General features: G+C 33.0%; 1 protein-coding gene across 1 annotated transcript in view; it reads left to right on the forward strand.

Moving 5' to 3' along the window:
- Positions 1-18,511, forward strand: part of ARID2 (AT-rich interaction domain 2) — a 155,855-nt gene that overhangs the window by 68,813 nt on the left and 68,531 nt on the right. Inside the window, exons 4-6 of the mRNA XM_037162322.2 lie at positions 8,301-8,434; positions 14,220-14,438; positions 16,443-16,510. Coding sequence (XP_037018217.2) covers positions 8,301-8,434; positions 14,220-14,438; positions 16,443-16,510 — 421 coding nt within the window. The remainder of the gene's footprint in view (positions 1-8,300; positions 8,435-14,219; positions 14,439-16,442; positions 16,511-18,511) is intronic.

Genomic DNA, 18,511 nt, shown 5'->3' on the forward strand with positions numbered 1-18,511 from the left:
CATAAAGTTCAGTTTTGAAAGAGAATCTGTTTAGTAAATACTATAAACTAGGATATCTTAGAAACATCTGTACTTGAGTTCAGCTATATAGAAAATCTCCCACACAGTATAAGGTGCTTAAATCTTTGTTTCTTCAACTTCTCAGTAGTGTTTTCTTATTATTTGGCAACAGTATTTTGTTTTGTTGGCATACTTTCCATATATTAGTTTTAGCCATTTTTATCATGAGAAAATAAACAAGTTTTATTTTCTCAGTGATACAGAAGTTAGCCTTTGAAAGACAGTTATAAATATTTATCAATACACTTGAAATAATCTATATCTTTAAACATTATGAGTTTTGATTAAGTTTCAATGACTCGAAAAGTATTGCTGAGCAAAATGTAGAAGTTTGTCTTCACATTCTAGATGCTCAACATCTTGCAGATCTTCACTAACATAATAGTATAACAGCCTAAGACAAGGTTCATCATCAGCGTCAGGGCACGTAAGTACACAAGTTCAGAATTTTTTTTTGTAACAGAGAAATATTTTGGCCTGCTTTCATATCTGATTCCGTTGCTATTGTTTTTACTTCATAGTATTGTTGATAAAGAGCTTATGTAAGAAGTACAAACTCTGCCATTTTTCTGTTTATGAAGGGGGGGTACCCCAAAAACCCTGGAATTACCTTCTGGAGGGTGAGCCCTTGTAGTACAGGCTTCCCCTGCTAGGTTAGTGTTCTAGGAACCCATCTGTATCAGTGTACCAGCTGGCCTTGTTGTGAGAGGCTGTGATTGGCTTGAGCAAATTTTTGTTGCAGATTCAACACATTTGCCCATTTCATGATGAGTGATTTACTAGCGCATCTGCTCATATGGTGTTGAGTGTTCAGCAATTTTTACCCAAAAATGACATGACCCCTGTGCTGCCTCCCTCCCTATTCACCTGACCTCACCCAGCATGACTTTTTTGTTTCCCTGGATGAAAAAAGTTCTCAAAGGAAAACAAACATTTTGTCAATGTGGAAGCGGTAAAACAAAAAATGTCAGAAGCACTATAAAAGGCATCAAAATTGATGAGCTGCAAAACTGTTTTTGAGCAGTGGAAATAGCGTCTTGATAAGGTGTATTGCATCAAGAACACTTTGAAGGTGGCTGAAGTTTAAACATATAAGAATAAATACTTAATTTTTTATAAATAAACTCTGGGTTTTGGGGGTTTCCCCTTGTATTATTCAAACTGTGGTTTCTTTGAAATAATATATTTAATTTTCTTATCTTTTCTGTGAGACATAGTTTAGTTAAATTAGATATTATCTTTAAATCCACTAAGCAGTCACCTTAGGCCATGGAATCTAAAGAATAATTAAGGTTCCACTGGTCAAAGGCTAATAGATGAATGAGGATTTCACTGTTTGCCCCTTCACATTGCCTCACACATGACTGCCAGATGTATTGAGTGAGGGAGGTGGCAGTGACAATCCATAAATTAAATATCTCTCCCTATTGGAGCATCTTGTATGTGTGCCCCAGTTTGTAAGTCACTCTTCTACAGAATCAAGAACCCTGGATCAAGGTGAGATGTAATGTTCTGAGCACGCCTGTAACAGGTAAAAGGAGTAGATTGGGAATCCTTTCTTGTGTATGGTATAACAAAGGGGCCATATGAGAGATCCAAAAGTAAAAACATTCTGGAATTCTTATTCATTAATGTTTTTCAATTAAGCATTTATTCTTTATTTTATTAAGTAACCTTTTTCAGTAATCTGTGACATACTTTTTTTAGATAATATAATTTTTTATTCATTCTACAGGTGAGTTTAATGTGAAAATTGGATTTCTGCAGTAAAATTTTCAATCTTGAGTGTGTATGTGTTTAATATGTATTAATAGGTTGTTTTTCTACTCTTTTTAAACTGCAATTTTAATGAAGTTTGTTAGAGTTTTGCTAGATTAGCTTTCAGGGAGCTTCTAATCATTTTCTGTAATTGGAAACATTCTACACAGCCATGGAAATGTCTGTTTTTTTAAAGTTTGAAATAACTCACTTCTTTTTTTTCTGTTTTTAATTTTTTTCATTATGAAATATACACACAACAAAAGCTTAATACACACAAATTTACACCAAAACAATAGAAAAGTAAAACTCTACTAATACCTTTGACGTCCCTTATGTTTCTTTTTTATTGCATTTCTCCCCCGCAGGGTAATTTCTCATTTATTTTCTAGGTGATAATGATTATCTGGCTTTTCTTTGTGGTTTTACCATGACCTTTTCTGTTGATAAATACATTTAAATTTCCTTTGCCTGTTTATGACATTTATATAAATGGAATCATAATGTATTCTGAAATGATTTTCACTTAACATTTTGTTGTTGATTGCTGTTCATATCAATCCACATTAGTTTATTTTTCATTGCCATATAACATTTCATTGCATGAATGTTCCACAGTTTTATTAGTGCTGTTACTTATGAATATTTTAGTTGTTTCCAGTTTGATCCAGGGTATATGGCAAAGAGTGTAATTGCTACATCAAAAAGTATTCTTACTTTTCCACTTTACTCTGCATATTATGTACTTTAATACTTTTATTTCCCTATACTGATTTGGGAAAGTAGTTATCCAGATTTTAATTTTTCTGTTAAACATGAAAAAAAATGGAAACATTTCCAACAATAAGTTTTCATTAATTTTAACTATGGGAATAACCCCATTTTGTTTATGCTTCCTTTATAAAGAACACAGTGTACAGTTTTAATTCTTCTTACTATTACTTCCTTCTCTCTCTCCCTTTTTTTCTATTTTTGTGGAAAAGTTCTTAAAGTTTCATATCAGGAGTATCATTTTCAAATTATTTAAATGGTTTTACATTTTCTTTACATTCTCCTTTTACAATTACCAATGACATTTGCATTCTCTTTTGTAGTATAGCAGTTACAGCTGAGACTAATAGCTGAGTTTAAAGAGCCTCTATGTTCATCATCATTTACCTGTTTTAACCATTTCTTAATTTTGATTCATCTATCAATTAAAGTACTTATTTGACTGTTGTTGGGTTTTGTTGGTTTTTTTTTTCACAGAGAGCTATGTGACTATATTTTTTCCCATGTCATTACATATATGAAAATGAATTTCTGTTGTCTTACTTGAGCAGTGATTGGGTTTGAATTTCGACTCAAAAAAATTTATTTTTCTTCTTAAAACTCTGATATTTGTTTATTATTGTCTAGCAGTTAATTTTTTTATCCTCACCTGAGGATATGTTCTTATTGATTTTAGAGGGAGAGGAAGGGAAAGAGAGAAAAATGTAAGAGAGAAATATTGATGGGTTACTTCCTGTATGCACCCCAACCAGGGATCAAACCCACAACCTAGGTATGTGCCCTGACCAGGAGTTGAACCTGCAACCTTTTTGTGTACAGGATGACACTCCAACCAATGGAGCCAGGGCTAGCAATTAATTCTGAAGAGAAATCAAGTTAGTTCAACTGTTCTATGTAACTTTTAGAGAGTAGGAGTGTTTCTGCCTACCTCTAAGAATTTTTTTTATCTTTGAAGCGTAAATCCTTCATCAGAATGTGTCTGAGTATTTTTCTGTCTTCATTAATTTTTGCCTGGCAACCAACCCATGCACTCTGGCATCCCAGCCCAAGGGAGCTTTTTGATATACAGGTTAAGCATTTTAGCTGAAGAAATCGTCTATGTCAATGATTGTTGTTATGTCAAGGACTATTTATTCTGGTCTTTCTTACAAAAACCACAGGTTTCTTGCTAAGTTTGAGCTCCTGCTTATCATACATGTCTTATTTTCAACCACCATTGTTTTCATTAGTTCTTTCCCTTTCCATATAGAACACTTTCTCAAGCTTACCCTCTACTTTACCGCCCTCTGCTTTACCAAGGTTATCTTCTACCTTCTCAAATCTACTCTTTAGTGCCCCCTCCCTCCAGAGGGGATAATTCTGGACAAAGAAGTTTCATCACCTCTGGTTTCCAAGCCACTGTAGTTGATTTTGTGCCTGATGTTTCATCTTGAAGTTATTTGTATACTCCATTAATGCAGGTCCCATTACACATGACACTAGTTTTTGCATACTAGTGCTTTTCATAGGTGCCCACATGTCTATATCTTTGGGTTCATTTTCACAAAGACACTACAAGGTAAAGTTTATAAAGGACTTTGCTTCCTTGGGCAACCACTGAATTCAACCCAGCTTTTTATAAGTCTCTTCTTAACAATTGGTATTCTCTGGGTCCCATTATCAGACACATTCATAATCTTTTGATCCTTAGTGGCTAAAAGAAATTCAAATTGAACTTGCCTTTTTTATATGTTGTGGCTTAGAAATCTGTTCCACTAGACCACATTTACTTTCTCAAGAAGTGTTTTGCAACTTAGTCTTGTGGATACTTGAAGTTTCTTGTAATGGACCAGAATTTTGAAGTTTCTACCTTACAAATGATACAGTATGCCTCTATGTTTATTCTTCAAGTTCATTGCAATTGTATTTAAGGGAAGAGTTGGATATGTGACCTTGAACTGCCATCTTTTCATAAAACATAAGAAAAAGATTTTATCAAATGTTCCCAATTGTATGTATTTGATTTTTCTTTTGATACAAGAACAATCAAGAGTTTTTTAATTGATTATTGTTGCTATTGTTGTGTTTAATTACCAAGAACTCTATCAAAAATATTTACAGATGAAATTATATATGATATCTGGAAACTAATTTAAAATAATCTGGAAGAGGGTTATGAAGATAGTTAATTGTGGTATAGTGAAGCAGAATTTACCCAGAGTTGGTATCTGCTGATGGGATACTGTTATATCAGTTTCTCTACATTTCTATATAAGTTTGGTATTTTATATTATAAACATTATTTTTAATTCTCCAAGGGTTTGATTACTATCTTAGGCAAAACTTCTTTGAGTTGCATTGTAGTTAGAGAATGTGCCATATATAATAGTTAGTACTTAATTTATTGTGGTTTTCTGTGTGAGTTGATACACAGTTTTATAATTTTCATAGAGATTTGAAAAGAAAAATCATTGTATGTCTAATAAGTTAATCTTATTGGTGATTGTATTCAAATCTTCTATAACCTCATGTTTTTGTGTGTATTTATTTAATCTGTCAGATAATACAAGAGGTTAAAATTTCCTACATGCATAATAATATTATCCATTATTATTTGATGCTATTTTGAGTGGACTCCCCAGCGCCCCCACTGTTTTCATCACACTTAAGCTTTTGAATTGAACAATGCCATTTAAAGTAATTTCTGTATTATCCTTAGAGGATATATGCCTCCGTCGTCTCTAAGTTTGTACATAGAATCTACCACAAAATAAATTAATGCCAAGGTGAAGAAAAAGAATATATAACTCATTCCACCTGAGTCTGTTTCTAATGTTGAACTAGGGAAACTAATTTTCTGTGGTTGCCTGATGAGAGAGTTACTGCCATCTGGATTTCAGTATTTTACCAGTCTTAAGTTAAATATATAGTGTACCAGGCAGATTACTGTAAGAGCTCAGTAAATACCTGTATTATTAATATATTAACTATTCAAGTGATATTATTGACTTTGAGAAGAAAGAGAAATGTACAGTCTAGCATTTGTAGGCCAGTGAGTGAATTAAAAAACACCAGTGTGTAACCTCAAGGTCATGCTGGAGACTTAGAGTTTACATTTTTATTTTTATTTTAGATGTTTTCTCTTGTCTGTTAATACTTTTTAGTTTTTAGATGTATAACTCTTCGAAAAACAGAAAAGAAAGACTTTATTAAGAGAGAGAAAAGATCAGAACAGGGTGTGAAAACCTTAGCTAAACTAAGAAATATTGAGTTTCGGTTAGAAATATTAATAATGATAATGAGAACAATTATTGATCCTCAAGCCAGGCAAATAAAAATTTCACATATCATAACAGTTTTCCTAAATCCTAAATTTCTGGGGATTAAAATTATGTAAAGAATCTGCTTGGAGGAATAAGTTTAGAATGTGCCAAGAGACCAGAAATCATGTATTTTTAAAACCTTATGAAAATTTAAATTATAAGAGGTTTTACGTATATAATATGTACTATTTACTATGAGTACATAGTACAGTGTTGCTGTCAGCCGCACCATGTTACTTATGCTCCATTTTGGGTGTTCTGGAAGGGAAAACATTATATTTATGATCCTTCTTTACTAACAATATTTTTTCTCCCTCAGCTGTAATAAAAAACACAAATTTTAAATCAACTGTACTCAATCATGTGTAACAAATTTATGAAGAGCATCTTAAAATATTAGTGTAAGACTCTGATTTTGAAATTCTACATCTTCATTATTATTTTTGTTATATTTGGATAAAATTTATTTAATGAAGATTATCTTTAGTTTATTTTTAACCATTGCATAGTGATTTCCATCAATTCTGAAAGACCCTACTCTATAAAGTACTTCTATCAATACTATTGCCTGAGTGACTTCATGTGAGCCCTCATTTGCAGAAAATACGTCACATCATTTGTGAGCAGCTGTTTTTGTCCGAATTTTATATACTCTTCTTTTTATGGTGCCTGCATTAGATTTTCAAAAAGAATAGGCCTGATATTTACATATTTACATCTATTATGGGTCTATCCTGGAGAGAGACTGCCTCTTTTTAATCATTCTTTTGGTTTATGTTTTTGGACTGTAATGCTGTGTGCTAGGGGACATCCCCAGGATCAAGGTAAAATATGAGCAGCTGCATATTCTTCTCAGTGCTCAAGGGTTCTGTCTGTGTATATGTCCCTGCTTTAGTATGCTGTAGCTCCATCAGTAAAGTGTTAGGTTCATTAGCTATCAAGCTTTCAACTAGTAAAGAGTTCCTAGCTCTAACTGAGCTAATATGGAAGACTTACAAACAATGCAAAGGGATGGTTTAATTCTTTTCCAGGTAAGATGTGAATTATTGCACCGTGTAAAACTGAAAGGGGAAAATGAGGAGTGGTAATAATTTTTTATGTTATTAGTCTTTATATTTGTAAAGTTTTAGCTTTCATTCATCCCACCTTGAGTTTCAAGTTTTGGTACTAAAAACAAAATGATACTTCTGAGATCACCCTGTGTGTTCATTGATGCACCCCTCTCTCATCTCAGCTGTCTGTAACTAGAAGAGCCAAGACATAGATAGCTGTAGGACTTTTAAAATAGCCTCTAATGGACTTAGAAATGAGTCAGATTTACTTCAATTGAGTACCTGCCTCAATCAGGAATTGTAGGTGGATTGATCTTTAAATTAACCACATCTAGAACTTTTCTTTGATAAATATAAGAAACTATATTAATCAACTTACTTGTGAAGTACAGTAACAGGTTTGTTAGTTACAGGGTTGTTTTTGACAGGGGTTTCATCAGTTCACCCACTTTAAAATTTTACTTGAGAACTTACTATAAACTAATAGGCAGTGATAAATTATGAATTTGGAAATTTAATTCTAATTAATAAGAAGATTGGTCATATTCCAAAATGATAACATAGAGGGGATACAAAGAACTATCTCATAAATCGGTCAAAATTTGTTAGGCACATAAATTTTGGATGGGAACTTGGCTGTATTGCTGTTCAAAATGAGCATGCCATTTCCAGTGTCTATTCAGAGAAGAATATTCAACAAGTGCACAGATTAAGTTTATTGTTGTGTGATTTGTAATAGCACAAAACAAAACTGAAAATTGCTAAATTTAACTCTGGAGATCTAGTTATATTATGATGAATCAATACAATAAAACATTACACAGCTATTTAAACAGACTGAACAAGTACTGCGTGCATTGGCATGCTAAGAGTACTAAAATATGTTGGTAAATGAAAATATGTGCAGAAAATATATAGGCATATGCACATGAACCTGTTGTTATCTCTGGTAAGTGAGATTGGGGAGACCAGGGGTTAAAGAATCTTCTCAGTTTTCTTGGTTTTACAATGACTGTGTGTAATGTTTTTATGTCAGTAAGTAAAATACATGCCATTCATCTATAGGGAGTTGCCCTTCAATATTTCTTTTACATTTTTATTTCAGTAGTGATGTCTTTTCTGTAAATATGAAAACACTTTTAGAATCATTGCATTGAGTCTGACTACAGTACTATTGCTGAAGTGACTAATCCAAGAGGTTTGTATTATCCAAATATTTTTGGATATACAAGAGATTTATAATATCCTAATATTTTTTTAAAGTTAGGGCTTCTAGAAAAGGAAGGCAGATATATGTAGTAGGAGTTAAAACTAAGATATACTTTAAAATATCTATTGTGCTGTTTTTCTATTTCAGTTACCTAGAAAAGTACGAGAAAGTTCATCATTTTGGGGAGGATGATGATGAAGTACCACCAGGCAATCCAAAGCCACAGCTACCTATTGGTGCAATTCCATCTTCCTACAATTACCAGCAGCACAGTGTATCAGGTAAATATTGTTGGAAATTGAGAAGGTATAGTTCCACAGTTTTGGGGGGTGGGTTTCCTCAATTTTACTAATTTTAATCAATTAAGTGTTTAATACTTGAATTTTCTTCCTCTTCTTTTACTGAGGCTTTTTTAAAGTTACTGTTGTTCAATTACAATTGTCTGTATTTTCTCTCCACCCCTTCCTCCCACCCCCTCCACAGTTTTGAATTAGGAAAATAGACATCATCCAATGAATTAGTTCCTTATTTTGCTCCTAAGAACACTTAAGCCTTGTGGTAATATAGCTTTCAAAGATCATCATTTAGTTGGTATGAGGGCCCTTCTATCATAGGCTTATAAGATTGTTAGTTGCAACAATTTCTAGACTTAAAAATACCTGTACTTTTAAGTGAAAAATTTTTTTCCTTTGGCTAATGATCAGTTTAACATGAATAGTCGACACTAAACATGAGAAAGGTTCTGTTAAAATTAGAGAAGCCAAGAGTACTTAGGTAGCATTTACTAGATTTTCTACAATTATTGGAATTCCCAGCACCAGAATTCCTCAGAAATGTTTCCTACTATTCAACTACTTCTGCCAAGGTACCAGGAATAAGATTTTTTTGTTTTTCATTTAAGTCATTCTGGTAATAGTTATAAAGGAATCTGCAGCTAAAAGAACAGGACTCAAATTGGAAATAATCAGGTTGAGAGTCTAATAAAGAGGTTTTTGAGGCAGAGTAGATGGAGGATTCCAGTGTTTAGTGACTCTGGGGACTGGGCTGTGATGACTGGAAAGAGAGCTAGAAGAAACAAACATCTCTATTCTTCAGTCACCAACCTTTGGCCTAAGAAAGAGGAGATAATTTCTTTTTCAAGGGTATAGTCTTTATAAAATATACAATGATCTGTAGATATTTATTATTCTTTATTGGTGCTATAGTCCCAGTGTCTTGTAGGTTATCCTTAAACTCTCTCATGTGTACTTAAGTCACCATGTAGAAGATCTTGCTAATAGTTTAAGCTGAAAATAAAACAGGGTGACTTGTTAGGTGATTTGTTCGCTGTTCATAAAAAGGGCTAATGACTATTATTTCATTCAGGGATGTTATAGAGGCTATTCCTATATTGAATGCAACATTGTATTAATGACCTTTAAGACCGTTTTCAGCTTCATATCTCTGTGGCTCCTGTATTACAGTAACAGTAGAACTGTCCGTGATTGTAGGTTAAATACAATTTGACGTCTGCTATTACAGATTCCTAAACTGACCCACTTCTGTGTCAGATCTTGTTTTTTTCTGGATCAGAGTGTTTTGTTGGTTTTTTGTTTTTGCCTCCTCTGATTAAAACATATACTTCAAGAAAGATGTGAAATATTTCTGGTATTTCGGAAGTCTAATAAAAGTTGTTGATAGAGTTTCACAAGTTAAGGAAATGATAGAATTGCTTAACTCAGTGTTACAACTTTTCTGATATGTTGTCATATCTGGGTTTTATTGTTTTGTTTTTAAAAAGAATCTGAGCATTTTTGTTACATGTTGCGTGATTGAAAAAATCAGGATTGGGAATCCATGAAAGGGAAGAAACTATGAATTGCCAGGGAATATCAGACTATAGTATTTCTAATTCAGACTGAAAAGGTAGTGTTTCAGAGCAGAATTTATGAATTTGAAGGTGCTTTTTATTTTTCTAGAAGGAGCCATAGCAACATTATGACCATGTTCTAAAAATTATGGTGATTATCAATATATAAAGCACATCCTATGTTGATGATTCAGCTGTCATTAAGAAAAATATGGTCTGTGTGTTTTAAATATTCACCAAAATAGAATTGCATAATGATCGATGAAGAACTTTTAGGAAATTTTAGTTAAAACCTATAAAAAGATTTGTATTTATATCCTTGATCATACAGCCTTTCTATCCTTGAAGGCAAATGTATTTACCTAAAGATACTAATTGTTGATATTAAGAAAAGATACTCTAAAATAGTATTTTGAATAATGAATAAGTTTCAATTGGCAGTAGTCCAGGACATTTCATATAAAGTGTAATTCTACTCATAATTTTCCTAATAGAGTAAATGGAGTATTGTACATTGAGAGGGACCAAATGTTCCTCTAAGGATATTGGCTTCTTTTGTCCAGTGACTTTAAATGGCAAAAAAATATTGAGCAGATTTTGCTTTGAACTTTAGGATTATTATCTTTGTACTTATGGTGGCTTTATCATATACCTGCATAGTTTTCCATGTTTTTCCTTGTCATAAACACCTAATTCTTTGGTTGTCTTCTTTCTCTATTCTTTTTTCATTTGGTATTGATTTGAATACAATCAGTTCTGCAGTATTATAGAGTATATTATTAAAGACTTTTTGTTCATGTTTTCTTACATTTTTAAATGACCATAAAAAATCAGTTATCTTTAAATTAAAATTTATTTGCAATATCTTTAATAGAAAAACTGTGAAAGGCAAAATTGAAAAATGTGACATTGAAATTAATAGAACTGTAGAATTTTAGAACTAACCATGATTTTAGTGATTATTTATTCCAATCTAGTTATTTTGGTAAAAGAAGGCACTGTGTCCATTTGCATTTTTGGTACTTAAATTTGGGAAATTTCATACAGGGAGATTTTTGGTTTTTTGTTTTATTAGTTGTAGTTGAGCAAAAATTTTCCCTTAAATATTTCATATTCTAACAGACTTTTACACTACAACAAGCACTGCCATGTGATCGAAAGTATTGTATAATTCCTGCAATGTAAACAGCACTCTAGGAACAATTCTCCGGTTCCTCTAAACTAAAAACAGACACACCATTGCCTCAGATTAAATTCAGTTTGTCAGCAGTAATTGATTTGTGTAAACTTTGAGTCAAGAATGTTGAAAATAGCCCTGGCTGGTGTAACTTGGTTGTAATGTCATCCCATACACGGAAGGTTGTGGGTTCCATTCCTGGTGAGGGCCCATACCTAGGTTGTGGGTTCTATCCTTAGTTGGGGATCCTGTGAAAGGCAACTGATTGATATTTCTCTCTCACATTGATGTTTCTCTCTCTCTCTCTCTCCCCCCCCCGTTTCCTCCTCCCCCTTCCTCTCTCTAAAAACAATGAAAAATGTCCTCAAGTGAGGATTAAAAAATATTTTTTTAAAAAAAAGAATGTTGATAATAAATTCCTGATCCCATTCCAAGTATAAAATTATAGGTGTTTGATGATCAGGTCTCCTTGGAAACGGGTGGGGCTCTTGCCTCAAATCTTGTAAGCATTTTTATCCTACATTATCTTAGGAATCTTTACAAGGCCTGGTATAATTAAAGGACTTTTCATAACTATCACATTTATTTATTTTGGTTGGACTAGAGATGTTTTTGGCCAAGTTATGTAGGTAAGGATGCATTGAAATGTAAGCAGACAGAACAAATTTTTTTCTATTGAAGTGATGTGTTTGAAAGTTTTGTGAAATCTAAAATTAACTTAGCTGTTTCTGAGACTTAGGTTTTTATCATTAATTACAGTATGAGGTATAGAAATATCAAAATCTAACTCAATATTCACAGAAGTTTTGTTACTTTTTTCAGATATTTTCAGGTATTTATGAGATACTTCAGTTCAAGATTATTAAAATGAATATATATTGTTCAACCTTAAATATGGTAAAGAATATGTTCATAGTCATTTATAACTGTATTGTGATACTTTTTCACTATTCTACTACTGGAGAAATTCCTAGAATTTAAAAAAAGATTTTATTTATTTATTTTTAGAGAGAGTGGAAGAGAGGGAGAAAGAGAGGGAGAGAAATGTCAATGCGTGGTTGCCTCTCATGCACCCTCTATTGGGGACCTGGCCCACAAACCAGGCATGTGCTTTGACTGGGAATTGAACCAGCAACTCACTGATTCGCAGCCTATGCTCAATCCACTGAGCTACACTAGCTAAGGCTTCCTAGAATATTTTAGAATTGAAGAGCTGTCTCCTCAAATGTCTACTCTGGGGAATAAAGAAATTTCTTTCTTACATGATTTTCTTCTATGGCATGTTGTGGCAGTAGATCTCTACTTTGCATTCTAATTCTTCTTCATTCATGTGTTTCTGAAATGTTTCATCTATAACTACTTTAACTCTTGTTTTCTTGCCTCCTCCCATAAACTAGTTACATCTTTATATGAAAAATGTACTTGGGGTATATGTCACAGGACATAGCTTCTAAGGCCTAATAAACAGCCCCAGTTGAGAGTCAGTATGTCTAGAAGTATATTTTCTTATATGTATATATTATAATTATATATTAGTGTTTTGTAACCCCATCTTTCTTACTTTCAAAATTTTGAAAGTGCTTTAAATACATTCTTCAGAAAATTTTAGTTGCCTAGGGTTAGGAAAAAATTCTTAGAATACAGAAGCATGAACTGTAAAGGTAAAAATTCATAAATCAGATGTTATAAAACTTTTCTTCAGGTACTGCTAAGAAAATGAAAATACAGCCACTGTCTGGGAAAAATATTTATAAAACAAATATTAGATAAGTGATTAATATCTGAATATTCAAAACTGGCAGTATAAAGTGCTGACAAGGATGCAGAGCAATAGGAACTCTGTGTAGTTGTGATGGGGTAGAAAGGCAAGATGTTACAGCCAACATACCCAGCAATCTAAAGAGAGCTAAAATATGTCTGCACAAAGACCTATATGTGAATGTTTATAGCAACTGTATTGATAAGTGCCAAAAACTGGATACAGTGTAAATGTCCTTCATCTAGGGAATGGATGAACAGATTTTCTTATATCTATACTACAATAATTAAAAGGAACAAACTACTGACACACACATCACCATGGATATTAACCTTAAAAGCATTTTGTTAAATAAAAGAAATGAAACACAGGCAGGCTATCAAGGCCCTTGTAAAGCCCAAGGAGGTCAAGCCTAAGATCCCAAGGGGCAGCAGGTCTAAGTTCAGTTGCCTCGGTTGACTTGCCTACATTGGTCACCCCAAGCTTAGGAAACAAGCTTATTCCTGCATCGCAAAGGGTATGCAGGCTGTGCTGGCCAAAGGCCAAGGCTCAAACCACGCACTAGGCTGTGGTTGCAGCTCAGGCTCCCAAAGGTGGCCAGGCCCCCACAAAGGCTCCGTAGTAAAGGCCTCTGTCTGCTGATGTGAGGATGGAAAAACTGGTGTGACCTGTGGGCTGCTGTCTGCATGGAGTTGGTGTCCCCCTGTGCTAGCTATACAAATAAACCTAAGACAGGATCCATCAAAAAAGTTAATAAATTAAAAAAGAAAAGAAATCAGGCAAAAGACTACATACTGTATGATTCCATTTATTTGGCATTCTGAAATAAAGCTATACATACTCTGGTTTCTCTTCAGATTGTATAAATCTTTCACCTTTGACTGAAGTAAAGTTATAGGAACAGAAAGGAAATTAGTGATTGTGGGTAGAAAAGGGATTTGAGGAAAAGGAGCATAAAAAGAAACTGAGAGATTACTATATCCTCATTCTGGTGGTGGTTAAAAGACTGTATTTATCAAAACTCATATAATTATAAAACTAAAAATGTGAATTTTACTATGTTAATTTTTTCATAATCTGACCTAAGAAAGGAATTCTACAGTTAGGTAAAGGTAGGCAGTGTGTTTAAAAACATGATATTGTTAAATATTTCAAAGGAACCAGTCTCCCTACCTTTGTTTTGTAAAAGAAAACAAGCTCCTGTCTGGTATTCAGAAGATACTAACAACAGTGGTTTCTGTGCCTTGATAAACAAGATGTTTTTGTCTTTATCTGTGTTAGATTATCTGCGGCAAAGTTATGGGCTATCTATGGATTTCAATTCGCCAAATGATTATAATAAATTGGTGCTTTCACTGTTATCTGGACTCCCAAATGAAGTGGACTTTGCTATTAATGTATGCACTCTCCTATCAAATGAAAGTAAACACGTCATGCAACTTGAAAAAGACCCTAAAATCATCACTTTATTACTTGCTAATGCCGGGGTGTTTGATGACAGTAAGTTTTAAGATGGACACATTGAATGATAATTCTATAATGGTGTTATGGATTTTTTTAAAAAGTTGTATAAGGACAAGTACTTTTTATTAGTCAACGTAATAGAATTATTTATTTGCTTTTATTAAATGTCTAATTTAAAATAATGAATGTTTGGTTTTTTTAACCTTATGTATTTGAATAATAGTTTAGTCTCACCAGAGCTTTTGAATAAAAATCTTAGGTTGTTCTTAAGCTTTGTATATGGGTTTTGATTTGAGAAGAGTGCTTGATATAAAATTCTGATAAAGAAAACTAGGATCTGGAAGAAATTGATTTTCTGAAGTCTACTTCTGTTATTGTGAGTTTAGATCAATGCATTTGGAAATTTGCTGCCTAAATAATCAAAATAAGATTTTTCAAATATGTTATATCCTTTTATTTGTAGGATTTGCTAGATACAGACAGGTTTTTATAAATCACATTTTTTATTTTCTGTGAAATTATCTCTTACTAAATGTAGGTTTTCTTCAGATGAAATTGCTCCATTTTCTAAATGTAGTTTAATATTTAATAGAAATTTAGAAATATATTTTGAGATCTTTTTTTGCTCATAGTTTTTCTTTTTTAAAATACCCACATTAGCTGAATGTTAATGATACACAATTTTTTTCTTCTTTGCTTGTCAACCCTCCTACCTCCAAACCATTGTAACTTCTTTGTCCAGAAGTATATCCTAATAAAGGATTAAGGTGTTCACATGAATTGAAATTATTTTATCACTGAGGAAATATATATCACAGTAGACCCAGCCTGAAAATTTCTTGTAATAGTTTATACATTCATGACTTTTTTATTCTAAATACCAGTATGTTTGCAAATTAATTTATTTTTCTGCGATTTGATTTGTTTCAAGTTGTGTACCTTCCAACTAAATTTATTAGGGGTAATCTAAGTAGGATTCCTTAAAATTTGACATGTACTTATTTTATATGAAGGCTATTTTAAATGGGTTTTTAGTTTCTTATTCTTCCTGAAACTATTCTTGGTTACATGGAGAAGAAGCAAAGATCAGTGTTTCCCAGTTTATGGTGTAACTTTGAAGATCTAAATTTAATGGATTTCCATTATAATTTCATGTTCTTTGGTTTCTAATATTTTATTTTGATATTTTTTAATTTAATTTTCAATTTGCATTCAACATTATTTTATATTAGTAATTTTGACATTTTTAAGCATTTAATATACAATGGAGTTCAAGATTGTTTTACATTTTTGAAACCTTAAAGTTTTTAGAAAGAAATATTCTTATACCAGAATAATTTTTTTGAAAGCTTCTCATTTACCATGAACAAGGATTATACATGTATATATGACAGAGGTAATCTTACCAGTTTTGGTGCATTGAAGCATGATATTCTTTAGACCCAGCATATTTTCTTAAATTCTTTAAGTATTTTTATTTACCTAAAAGACTAAATTATTATGCACTGTAGCAATATAAAATATTAACAATTTAGAAAATGCTATTTTAAGAAAGTCAGAAGTTTAGAATTCCAGAGTACACAGACTTTGTGAAGACCCCCATACTTAAAATAGTATTTTCACATTATGAAAGTAATTTCTTTGAGTTTGAGAATTATGGGTATATTTGATTTGGTTAGTCTTTTGATAGGCTTTTGAGATGTTTTGATTGATTTTTTTAGGGCATGGAGGTTTCAATTGAGATAAATATAGATGCCACTCCCATTGAAAATGTGGAATGTTTATACATTTTGTGTTTAAATAAATATAATAAAAATGACAACAAATTTAACTTTTCCATCTTCTATTTTTTATCCCATATTGGTTTATATAATTTTAAAAAGTTTCAAAGAGATTATTATGACTTTATATCATTTACAATGAAACAGTTTTTAGTGAAGATATCTTAAAATGTATTTATACCATTTTTCCCCACACCTATGTATTATTAAGTAAAGTGAAATAAATAATTCCATATTATTGAATATACTATTCTTTTAGCTTTAGGATCCTTTTCTACTGTATTTGGAGAAGAATGGAAGGAGAAGACTGATAGAGATTTTGTTAAGGTAATTTGAATACATTTTTTAAAATATTGAATCATTTAATTCATGTGGCCAAGGGCCAAGGATTAATAATGATTGCTTATTTTATACACGATACTATCTGTATTTTAACTTTTATCATAATATATAAAGATGCCTATTTAAAAGTTATGATTAAGTTGCATAAAAAACCTTTTTAACTAGCTAATAAACAGAAATAAAGTTCTTATTTTATTATACATTTACTTCTGAAAATAATATTTAACAAAAGCAACAAATCTGAGAAATCCCAGATTATGAACAGCAGTCTGAATAATTTTCTTAGGCTTGTTTTTCAGTTCACATAATTACTCTTTAGCTGTTTTAATATTCCACTTGGCTCATTTGTTAAGTTTTATTTTAGTGACTTTAATTTCTAGAAATTCACTTTTTATTTGTTCAAAGTATTCCTTTTTGGTCTTCTTTCATGCTTCTTTTTTTTTTTTATTGATTATGCCATTACATTTGCTCTATTCCCCCCCTCCATTCCCCTCCACCCTGCATACCCCTCCCCCACCATTTCCCCCTTTAGTTCATGAACACGTGTCTCAAATTCTTTTTTTTGTTTTTTTAATTGATTATGCCATTACATTTGCTCTATTCCCCCCTCCATTCCCCTCCACCCTGCATACCCCTCCCCCACCATTTCCCCCTTTAGTTCATGAACACGTGTCTCAAATTCTTTAGATTCTGTATTTCTTACTATTCTTACCCTCCCCCCTATCTATTTTCTATCTACTGTCTATGCTACTTATTTTCTGTACCTTCTCCCCCCTTCTCCTCCTCCCACTCCCCTGTTGCTAACCCTCCATGAGATCTTCATTTCTATGATTCTGCTCCTGATCTAGCTGTCCTCTTAGTTTGCTTTTGTTTTAGGTGTGGTTGTTACTAACTGTGAGTTTGCTGTCCTTTCACTGTTCATCTTTTTTATCTTCTTTTTTCTTAGGTAAGTCCCTTTAACATTTCATATAATAAGGGCTTGGTGATGATGAACTCCTTGAATTTGATCTTATCTGAGAAGCACTTTATCTGTCCTTCCATTCTAAGTGAAAACTTTGCTGGGTAGAGCAATCTTGGTTGTAGGTCTTTGGTTTTCATGACTTGGAATACCTCTTTCCAGCCCCTTCTTGCCTGTAAGGTCTCTTTTGAGAAATCAGCTGACAGTCTGATGGGAACTCCTTTGTAGGTGACTGTCCCCTTAGCTCTTGCTGCTTCTAGGATTCTCTCCTTCATTTTAATCTTGGCTAATGTAATGATGATGTGCCTTGGTGTGTTCCTTCTTGGGTCCAACTTCTTTGGGACTCTGAGCTTCCTGGATTTCCTGGAAGTCTATTTCCTTTTCCAGATTGGGGAAATTCTCCTTTATTATTTGTTCAAATAAGTTTTCCACTGGTGGCTGTGCCTTTCCCCCTTCTGGTACCCCTATAATTCGGATGTTGGAACGTTTAAAGATGTCCTGGAGGTTCCTAAGCTTCTCCTCATTTTTCTGAATTCTTATTTCTTCATTCCTTTCTGTTTGATCATTTTTTTCTTCCTTCTGGTCCACTCCCTTGATTTGAGTCCCAATTTTCTTTCCATTACTATTGGTTTCCTTTGTATTACCATTCATTTCAATTAGTTTAGCTTCCATATGTTTCTCTAATTTGTGACTAAAATCAACCAGTTCTGTAAGGATCCTGATAACCAGTGTTTTGAACTGTGCATCTGAAAGACTGGCTATTTCTTCATCGCTTAGATCTATCGGTTCTGGGGCTCTGAGTTGTCCTAGAGCCATTTTTGGTCTATTCATGCTGTTAAGTAAGCGGAGCGAAGCCTTAGTTGTTTACCAGGACGGGGCAACCCAGGTCGCTGGTTTGTGACGCTGTGTGTGGGGGCATGGTCAGAGAGGGAGCAATGGCGGTCCTCTCCGCTAGCCCAGCCCGTCCAGTCACACCACTCGCCTCGGGCTTGTTTAGGGCTTGTTTATCCGATTGGAATTGTGTGAGC

This window comes from Artibeus jamaicensis, unplaced genomic scaffold (genome assembly GCF_021234435.1).
Source record: "Artibeus jamaicensis isolate MK-2021 breed Jamaican fruit bat unplaced genomic scaffold, CSHL_Jam_final contig_233, whole genome shotgun sequence".
NCBI classification, from domain to species: Eukaryota; Metazoa; Chordata; class Mammalia; order Chiroptera; family Phyllostomidae; genus Artibeus; species Artibeus jamaicensis.